At 39.4% G+C, this 10791-nt stretch overlaps 1 protein-coding gene across 1 annotated transcript; it reads left to right on the top strand.

Moving 5' to 3' along the window:
* Positions 1-1580: 1580 nt before the first annotated feature.
* Positions 1581-9089, top strand: LOC127648114 (hepatic lectin-like). The gene is made up of 4 exons (XM_052132718.1): positions 1581-1956; positions 8193-8329; positions 8605-8729; positions 8942-9089. The coding sequence occupies exons 1-4, from the start codon at positions 1581-1583 to the stop codon at positions 9087-9089; spliced, it is 786 nt and encodes a 261-aa protein (XP_051988678.1).
* The last annotated feature ends 1702 nt before the right edge of the window (positions 9090-10791 follow it).

Genomic DNA, 10791 nt, shown 5'->3' with positions numbered 1-10791 from the left:
GAACTGTCAGCGGGCACTTGCCTCGCCACTGCCAGGTTCTATGTGGCCACTGCGGTTTGCCGCGGCTTGGTGGGCGGGGTGCCCTCAAAGAGGCATCCTCATTTTTGCCGGGCCTATGAGGTAGCGGTCAAGCTTCAGCCAGTAGGTTTTAGGGTTCACTCTACCAGAGGGCTCTCCTCCTCTAAAACCTTGGCTAGAGGTCTCCCTCTGCAGCAAGTTTGTAATCGCGACAGGTTGTCCTTTCGCACACATTCATTATATTTTTATAGTTTGGATGTTTTGCCACTCCGGGCTCTTATGCCCTTGAGTCGACATCTCAAGCTCATGTCTGGACAAGTTTGTGATGCGGCAGGCTGGTCCTCTCCGCTCACATTCATCAGTTTTTATGACAAGTTTGTGTTGCGATAGGGTTCTCTTCGCACACATTCATCGAACTTTATGGGCTAGATGCTTTGCTACTCCGGACTCTTATGTCCTTGAGTCAACATCTCAGCCCATGCCTAAACAAGTTTGTGATGCGGCAAGTTGTCCTCTCCGCACACATTCATCAAAATTTAATGGTTTAGATGTTTATGCTACTCCGGGCTCTTATGCCCTTGAGTCGACATCTCAAGCTCATGTCTGAGACCTCTCACGTTTTTGTGAGTACACTGCACAACCGTAGGGGTCCAGACAGCCCCAAGTGCGGCGGCGTGGGTATTGCGTTCTCCATAGCGCTTAGCAGCGCAGCATCGTAGTGAAGCTTTTTGTAAAGGGAATGTCTCGGGTTACATGTGTAACCCTTGTTCCCCTGAAAAAGCGGAGCGAGATGCTGCGCTGCTTTGCCACACTAGGATGTCCCAGGACTGCTCTTCAAAAGAAGTATCTGGCGACACCTAGTGGCGTATCCATTTATAGCCTGGCGCGAGGTGCATCTAATGATTACATCAGCTGAGGCTATAAATTCCGGTCAATGTTCATTGACGTGTTGCACACACTATTCAGCTCGGTTCACAGCTAGAGTTGTTCCCCGTAGCGCTTAGCAGCGCAGCATCTCGTTCCGCTTTTTTCAGGGAACAAGGGTTACACATGTAACCCGAGACGTTTTCCCTCCATGTTCATGTGTCTTGTTTTCATTGGTTTATTGGTTCAATAGGTTGTTATCAGTTCTAGTTTGTCATTGGTTTAGTTGAATTGTCTTGTTATCTTGTTTAGTGTTCTTTTTTATCATTGGTTTATGTTCCCCCATGTCATGTATTTAAGCCCTCATGTTTACCATTGTCCTTTGTCTAGCGTTGATATTAGTTTGTGTAGCACTTTTCAAGTTCATGTCAAGTTTAAGCCTTGCCTACCAAGTTCATGTATAAGTTTCAAGTTTATGTTATGTTTTATTCATGTTCATAGTTAGGGTTTTTGGTTTGGTTTTTGCACTTGGGTTCTTTATTTAATCGTCATTGCCATTGCCAGCTATAATACGTTACAGAATACTAGACTACAAACAATGAACCCAGCAGTTCAGCTCCTCAGCCTACAGCAGGGGTATCGTCCCCTGGAGGAATATGTGGAGGATTTCTGCGATCTGGCCAGCAAGGTGGGCTTTAATGAGGTCGACCCTCAAGGAAATTTTTCGGGTGGGACTTCATGAGCCCATCTCCTCCTTGATGCCTGGCGGTCACAGTCCATTCAATCTGGCCCAATATATCGTCTTTGCCCTGCAGATCTTTGTTTCCACGTTCACTGTGTGGGAGGCGGATACCAAGCCAGATTTCCACGACATGGCCGCAACCGAGCCAGATTTCCACAACATGGCCGCCACCGAGCCAGATTTCCATGTTATGGCCGCCGCCGAGCCGGAGTCCGCTCCAGGCCATGTCGCCGCTGAGCCGGAGTCCGCTCCAGGCCATGTCACTGCCACGCCAGAGTCCACTCCAGGCCATCTCACTGCCACACCTGAGTCACATGCCATGTCACAGCCAAGTCCCAGACTGCTCCATGCCATGTCACAGCCAAGCCTCAGACTGCTCAATCTCATTTCACAGCCAAGCCCCAGACTGCTCAATCCCATGTCACAGCCAAGCCCCAGACTGCTCAATCCCATGTCACAGCCAAGCCCCAGACTGCTCCATACCATTTCATAAGCAAGCCTCTGCTCCATGGTCCAGGCCTGCCTCTGCTCCACGGTCCAGGCCCGCCTCTGCAGACAGCATGGCTCTTATCGATCTCCTTGGTACCATCTTTATTGTGGAAGCCAAAATGTGTCCACACTTCAGATCTGTAAACCGTGGGAGCCATATCTAGGTTTACTGATGATAATGTTAGCGGTGCAACCTTCTGATACTTCATGTCACAGTTTAAATTCAGAGATAACAACACTGCTATCTAGCAGTCAGGGATTTAAACACAACACAAAATGAGCCACTGCACAAATCTTTGAATATAAACTATTAATTGAAAATTGATACGGTAATGCAAAACATAATATTGCGATACTCAAGTGTATTGATATTTTCTTATACTCCTAATTGCAACAGTATGTGGTGGCCAGGTTGTTCCTCTGCTGTTGATAAGTTGTTTTCTGTGATTTTATCACATTGCTCTGCAGTTGCTAGGGTGTCTATGTGGTGGTCAGGTTGTTGCTATGCTGTTGTTTTAACTGTGGGTTCTAGGTGGTTGCTGGGTGGATGCTTATTTTGCCCAAATGAAAAGAGCCCAGTCTCTGTTCAGGTCACTAAATATGACTCAACTCCCTCCTTCAAAGTTACAATTTGTTATGGACAGTTTTTTTCTTTCCAACCACATGTTTAATCCACATATGTTTAATTACATATGTATACACACTGCATATTAGGTGTGTCTAATATGATCATTCTTGTGTGATCACATATACACATATACCTTCTCCGAAAATTGGCACTCCACGAAAATCTCACTGGATTTACGACTTTGTGGTGATGTTCATGTCCACTCACAAATATGATAATTCTGATGTGACTTGGATGCTTAATTAAAGAGAGAGTTCACTCAAAATGGTAAATTCTCTCATCATTTTTTCACCCTTATCCCATCCCAGATATGTATGACTTTCTTTGTTCTGTAGGTTCTGTAGTGCTTATCATTTCAAAATGTGGCACCCTCTGAAATTCCAAATTCCCCCACCACGTATTTCATCCTGGTGCAGGCAAAGTGGATTGTGTTTGTTTTGCTGAACTTTCTATATGTTTGTTTAGTTTTGGCTCAAATCTGTCTCCATTTGGAAGGGGTGGGTCAACATGACTATAAAGTAATGATTTAGCTAACTTATTTCAAAGTAAGCACTCCACATTTGCTGGTTGTCACCTTAGATAACCTTGTGTGATGTATATTCCGCAAAATGGTTTCCGCACGACGTGCTTCCGCTCTGAACCGGTAAGACCGTGTGTTGCATTCCACTTAGAAGTCCTCCCCCCCTTCTCAGGGCCGGGTGTTGTCTCCGCGGTGTCCTCCTCACATTTTGAATGTAACCATGTTCTAATTACCAATTATTTAAATTGAACTGTAGTGTAATACAGTTACTTATATTTTGTATTTTAAATACACAATCCTGTTACATATATTCCGTTACTCCCCACCCCTGTTAATAAATCATATGTCGTGATAAGTGATGCAGCTTTATTCACTGGTACAACAGAAAAAAAAAATGCTTTTGCATCCTTCATTTCGCAATTGTAAAGTTTGGCTTCTTCATTATGTTGTTTCTCACTTGACTGCGAGACGTCATAATAAGACTCGGAGGTGCACTTGAAGCAGCAGATACAGAGGTTGGCAAAGGCATACTAGCATTTAGACTCAAATAACTATTGGTGCCCATACAATGTGGACATGCTATCTTAATTTTTATTTTTTTATATATTTTTTTCATTTGGTGATTTACCAGAATCTTGCAACAAGTTGCTCTTTCTGGCTGAAGCTTTTAGACTGTACATTTACAATAGCATTTTGTAGTTACTGGATATCATACTGTCTGTGGTTGCTTTGACAACCTTTAGCACTTCTCTCACTTCTCAACTTTGACAGCTTTATTTGTGAACTATGAACAGGGAAATGACCATACTTCACTCAAGATCAGTTTTTCCATTCAACAGAGAGGCACACATTTTGGTTGTGCTTTATAGCAATCACCAATAGCATAGATGTTTAATTTATAGTGAAGAAAGACTAAACTGTGAACACAATTATACAAATGCCCAGTCTAATTTTAATCATGAGCCAAAACTTACAATATGTGTGGCTATTCTATTATATTCTATTTTGTCCTGTTCAATTCCATTCTATTCCTGATAGCCTGTTCTTTTAGATCAAGATCGAATTATAATAAGAATTCCTTAGATTCATCTGTAAAATGGAGAGATTTTCAGTAATGACGTAAAATCACCAAACATGATGTGAAAAAAAGTTAACACAAAAAGTGTACAAGATTCATATACCAAGGCTTCACAGACAACATTGTTGGAAACAATACCCCCATCAATAACTAAGTGACAGGAAATGATGATGGGAAAGATCACTTTACTTAGCAGAACCTATCAAATACTCAGTCCAATCAGAATACATCACCAGATCATCATTTCAGTCCTCATGTCTGCATTTGCAAAAGATGGGTGAAAATACTTATTCCAATACTATTCAAAGATCTAAGGCAAGATCATCAAGTAAAGCTGGAAGTGTTTAATCTTTCTCCCAAATTTACTATCTGTAATGGTGTTAAATTGCATTGAATTGTGTGAACAGTTACATTATTTGTATTCATTTGTATTAATAATTTTTATTATTTTATTTAGATAAAAACTGTTTCAGCGATGAGAGAAAAGGAATTTGTATCGTGGTTCTCCTCTCCCTGTCTCTTCTAGCTAATATAGTAGTGGGATACCTGTGTGAGTATCCAATACACATGCAAATTAAAGATGCTTTTGTATTATTTACAGTATACTTGTATTTTCAGTCTCCCTTGATGTTACATTACACAATATATATAAATATGAAATAAAGCAATTTGATACAGTGGAGAACATAATTACTTGTCACAGGTAAAATCAGTCATAAAGGACAAAACAATTTCAAATTTTCATGATGTTTGTTTTACATACCTAGTTTAAAAGCCTCTTGAAGTATAATGCTTTTTGTGAAGTCACTGTAATGAACCGTACCTTTTTTCCATGGGCAAACATGTTGGAAATTATCAAATGCTTTTGTACCCAAGACAAGGTACGGGCCAATACATTGTCTTTCAAAAATAAATTTACCCAGTGAAAAATTCACTGAAAATATTTAGAACATGTCCTGGTCTGTATATGTAACAGGATCTCATGCCCAATATTTGTGGTAGAATTGTGATATATTTATATTTACATTTATTCATTTGGCAGACGCTTTTATCCAAAGCAACTTACAAAAGAGGAAAACATAAGCGAATCATCTTTAGGAGACAGTGCAATATTACAAAGTTTCACTAGCATCAGAATAGTATACAAAACAGATTTTTTTAGTAGTGACTCTGAGTAACGCCCCCCATTTGTGCCTGAGCGCCCCCCTTTCTGCTGCCTCGTTCACACCGCCTCCCAACACTGTCCAAACGCCCCCTAGGGGGCGGTACCGCCCCCGTTGAGAAACGCTGATCTACATGATCTTGCAGTCTTTGAGATGTGGTCTGTGAAATTTAGCTTGTTATCGATGGTTCCCCCTAGATTTCTGACTGTTTTGGAAGGCGATACTATATTTGTACCCAGCTGCACAGGGATGTTGTGTTCAACAGCAGGGTTGGCTGGTTGGCTGGAAAGATAAGGAGTTCGGTCTTGGCTGGTTTAAGTTGCAGGTGGTTCATCCAGGCTGAGATGTCAGCGATTCGAGCAGTCACTGTGGTGTCTTTGGGCTGGAAAGACAAGTAGAGTTGCGTGTCATCAGCGTAGCAGTGGTAAGAGAAACCTTGTGACTGAATGATGGGTCCCAGTGATGTGTATATGGAGAAGAGAAGTGGCCCAAGCACTGTTCCCTGAGGTACCCCAGTAAGTAACTGATGTGGCTTGGATACTTCACCTCTCTAGGTTACTTCGAAGGACCTACCTGAGAGATAGGAGTTAAACCAGCCAAGCACAGTTCCAGTGATTTCCAGAGTAGAGAGGGTGGGGAGTAGGATCTGATGGTTGACTGTGTCAAAGGCTGCAGAAAGGTCCAGAAGAATCCAAATGGATGATCTGGATTCAGCTTTCGCCTGTCTCAGCGACTCAGTGACAGACAGCAGGGCAGTCTCAGTGGAGTGACCACTTTTGAAGCCTGACTGATTGTCATCCAGCAGCTTGTTCTAGATCTGCTGGATCAAAAAACAAGACGAGAATGGCACACTGCTATAAATGCTCCTATATAATTTTAATAGAAAAGATAAAAACAATGGAAATGCTATTTTTGTATTTTATATTAAATTATACGGGACCATTTATAGCAGTGTGCCATTCTCTTGTTTTTTTATTTTGTCCATTTTTGATTGTGCACCTGCCTCAGTGATTGGATGTGCACGTTTCTACTCTTAAGATTTGTGATATATGCAATATATGCATAAACTTATAGTATAAATAAAATGGGCACTGTAATGTGTGATCTTTGATTTATAGTACATATTTATAATACTTGCATTATATTTTCACAGATTGCAGCAATTACACAGATTGGCTGGTAGACTGTGAACCAGTAACAAACTGTTCAGATTCAGGTGGATTATTTCTACATACACTCCATTTACATGATAGCAAATAATTATTATAAAATGATTTATAATTTTTTTGTGTTTATTTGTTTCAATACTAGATGTTGAACACAATGCAAAAATCAAATGGATCCTTCCCAATTATATGGAAAACCGGACACCAGCACATCACTGTCCAGGAAAAAGCAAGTCATATTATTGTCTCATGTCATTACACATGCTCATAAAAAGGAAAATGTACTGTATACATTGAAAATACTGTAGATAATATAAAATATCTTAAATATTTGAATATACCCAGATTTGAAGAATCATTAAACAAAGAGAATATGAAGTAAATACTGTAAGTTTGTAAAGTTATGTGACACAAACATATTATGTTGTGTACTCACTGCCTCTATCCATCAGCTCACAAGATGCAGAATATAGTTACATTTAACATTTAAATTATTGTTTGAGCCCATGAGACTCTTTATAGGTAAATATAATTTCTTTAAAATGTCCAAAACTGGTCAACCCAAACCAGTCTAAAAGCCCTGGGTGCCGTTCAGCTGACAGATTTTTCTATGGACTCATTAAATTATATGCCCATGTAGTGTTGTCACGATACTAGAATTTCTAACTTCGATACGATACCTTGAAAAATATCGATATTCGATACCATTTTCGATACCACAGAGAAAAAAACTGCCACAATATTAAGAGGGTAGAACTGTCTAGAACATGACAATGAGGTATATTTTACATGAACAAAATGTCCTGAGGTATTGCACTTGTTCAAAAGCCTCTCAGATTGCCATACATTCAAAAACCAATAAAGTGCAAGTAAATAAAAGTGCAATCTTTTGTATTTCCAAGTCAAATCAAATCCAATCTCAATGTCAACAAAAGATACTTAAACGTCGAGGGGGGTTGGGGTTGACTAGCTTTCATAAGGTCTCTCGCTCTCTCCCTCTCTGCCGTGCACGCTTATGTATGTTGTGTGCTGCGCTATCTATGTTATGCGTGCAGTATGTTCTGTCTCAGCATGTGCTTATAGATTCGGAGATTTGAACTAAATTGCGGGCATCAGGGAGAAGCTATCAATATGCGTGGAGACTCCGGAACTTCCGGAGACTTGGGATGTCTGGCTTCATATCAAAAATATTTCCAGATAGCACTCCTGCTGTGTTCTTTATCAAACAAAACTGGTCGCGGGGCGCCGCATGCACTCGCCATCTTTACATTCACTTCACTTTTGCTATTTAACCAGAGCGAATGAGAGGAGTGCGAGTGTGTGTGGTGTTTGTCAACGCGCCTTTGCAGAGAAGTGAAAGTGACAGCTCGGCTAGTATCGATACTTAGGGAAATTAGTATTTGTACCGTTCAGATATTTCAGTATCGATATTTATCGAAATATCGATATTTTTGACAACACTATGCCCATGTATACAATCTAATCTACTCTGAGAATAAACACTCATTCAAATGTTCATGTAAGATTTCTCTGAGAAGTGGATCCAGCACAAGGGCAGATTCTATGTTTTCTTGTCTGAGAAAAAGAACTGGACCAACAACAGAGAACGCTGTCAGAATCTGGGTGGAGACCTGGTCATCATCAACAGCAAAGAAGAGCAGGTAGATACAGAGATATTATCATGAAGTCATTACAATAGTCACCCCTTTCTTTCTTTCTTTCATCACACTCTCATGCCACTGAAAAGTGCTTGAAATAGAATCCAGTGAATACAGATTGTTTACTAGTTAATGACTTTACTGCTATGTTACATAAAAAAATATGCAGATAATATAGGAGTCAAAATGTGCAATGGCAGAGCTTGTTGTCATTGTGTACTCGTGGAATGACAAAAGTATCAGTAATCTGCAGAGTAAATGTTGTCTCTATCCTGTAGGAGTTTCTTGCAAGTCAAATACTCAAAATTGGTGCAAAAACATTATATTGGATTGGTCTGACTGATAGCCATGAAGAGGGGACATGGTTGTGGGTGGACAATAACCGCTTAAAGGATGATCTTAAGTTGGTATCATTTAAAAATTCTGTTGTGATGTATCTATCTGATCTCCTTAAAATTGCCACTGCAAAGTACCTAATATGCAACTATAAGCATATTGTGTGTATATATATATATATATATATATATATATATATATATATGATATTTATGATATTTAAATGTAGCTTCGTAGCCATCAAAGTTGTTTTTCACTTTTTTTTTCCTTTTCTGACAGATTCTGGCCTAATAATTCCCCTGATGACCACAAAGCTATGAATCCTCTTGGTGAAGATTGTGTTGTATTAAATGGCAGAATAAATGAAGCACAATGGGGGGACATTTCTTGCTTGCGAAAAGAGTCAAGTATTTGTGAGATTTTTTAATAAATATTGGGAATGATTACTGATTATTTTGACTGATTACATTTAGTGCACTGATTTAAGTACAGGACAATGAAATACTGAAATGATCAACATCTCAATAAGGCAGTCTTTGTTATTTTTCAAAGGCACCAGTCTTATTGCATGGTAATAAAAGCTCTTCATATCGATTATTCATTTTTATTTTAATTAAATTAAATAATGGTATTGTTTTATAAAATTTATATTCTTTGCAGGAAGGAAATCTATGCTAGGAAGAAACCCTAACATTTGCAAATAAATTGAACTTGCATCTAAATAGGCTACTGAGGGGCAATTCACTTAAAATGAACTGTGATAGTGTTGTTTGTTTGCACACACTGTTTTTGTTGTTTTAGCACCCAATTAACTAAAGGAATTGTGCAATACAGAGGTGCAAACATGGCCAAAAATATATGTTAGTGCAACTTCCACAACACTGTTGGTTCTCCATTTTGAGTGCTAGGTTATGGAAGATGCAGCCATAACAGCTACCAAAATAATGAGACTGTACAAAATTGCTCCACCTCTGAAATCTAGACACCTGAATCAGTCCTTTAATACTGAAAGTCCACATCTGGATATATACCCGATTATAACGTTTGTCTCATAAGTTGATCAACATTTGTTGTCATGATCAAAAAAAATTACACAAACTTTCCTACAAAATAACCTCATAATTTACATCCCAGATGTGTATGACTTTCTTTCTTCTGGTGGATGCAAACAAATATTTTTCAATATGAATACTGTATGTCACCTCTGTTAGTCAATTCAATACAAGTGAATATTGACCAGAAATTTGCTGTGACATGTCAGTAAAAAGTTCTTCAAAAGTTTATAAAGGTCTTAATCTCCTTTCATCTTTTTTCTAGAAGTGCAAATAAACTATTGTCATAGTTAATATGAGGTTGTGGAACGAACAAGTATAATAATAATATATTATACTTCTATCATGTGTGTGTGTTTGTCTTTTGTTTAAGTTAATCATTAAAATATTGTGTGGCAGGGCGGTGGGCCGGGCTGGGTCATGATTACACACCCGGTCCCTTATTAGCCTAATTAAGCCTCTGAGAGGGATAAAGGCTGACTGCGGAGGATGGTGTGGGAGAGAGAGAGATCGTTTACGGACATGTCCGTCGTGTGTTTGTTTTTGTCTTTTGTTTAAGTTTATCATTAAAATATTATTTATATTACCAAGCCAGTTCTCGCCTCCTCCTTTCCATTGAACTGCTTTACAATGAGATAAACACTGTGTTGTGTTCTTCTGTGCATACTGGACAGTAGGTGGCGGTAGAGGTTCGGGATATGTGAATATTGAGAATAGGGGAATAAGAGAAGTGAAGCGTTGCACGAGCTAATATCTGTGCTGTACTAGTTTGCTACTGATACTGTTCATTAAAGAATTCCTTATTTAAGAATCTCCTTCATTCTTTCTTACTAAGGATATAACAAATTGGCGACAAGGTACTTTTTTTTTTGACGATGGCAGCTGTTTCTACATTTCCCACGGCATTTTTGCCATGTCCTGGAGAACCAACTATTCCTTTCGGCACGTGGCTACGGATGTTCTGGAATTATTTGCTGGTTGTTGGTGCATCTGGAGATGCATGGCCGGTCGAGCGCAAACGAGCACTACTGCTACATTGTCTGGGGACTGAAGGACAAAGATTGTTCTATTCCTTGC

Source organism: Xyrauchen texanus, chromosome 8 (assembly GCF_025860055.1).
Source record: "Xyrauchen texanus isolate HMW12.3.18 chromosome 8, RBS_HiC_50CHRs, whole genome shotgun sequence".
Taxonomy (NCBI): Eukaryota; Metazoa; Chordata; class Actinopteri; order Cypriniformes; family Catostomidae; genus Xyrauchen; species Xyrauchen texanus.
The sequence above is the reverse complement of the archived record's forward strand: the minus strand, read 5'-3'. Positions and strand labels throughout refer to the sequence as shown.

Excerpts from the sequence above, each read along its gene's own strand:
- LOC127648114 (XM_052132718.1), top strand. The coding sequence starts at position 1,581 with ATGAGGTCGACCCTCAAGGAAATTTTTCGGGTGGGACTTCATGAGCCC. Across the intron at positions 1,957-8,192 it reads ACATGCCATGTCACAGCCAA|ATTTCTCTGAGAAGTGGATC; the intron begins GTCCCAGACTGC and ends TGTTCATGTAAG. Across the intron at positions 8,730-8,941 it reads CGCTTAAAGGATGATCTTAA|ATTCTGGCCTAATAATTCCC; the intron begins GTTGGTATCATT and ends CTTTTCTGACAG.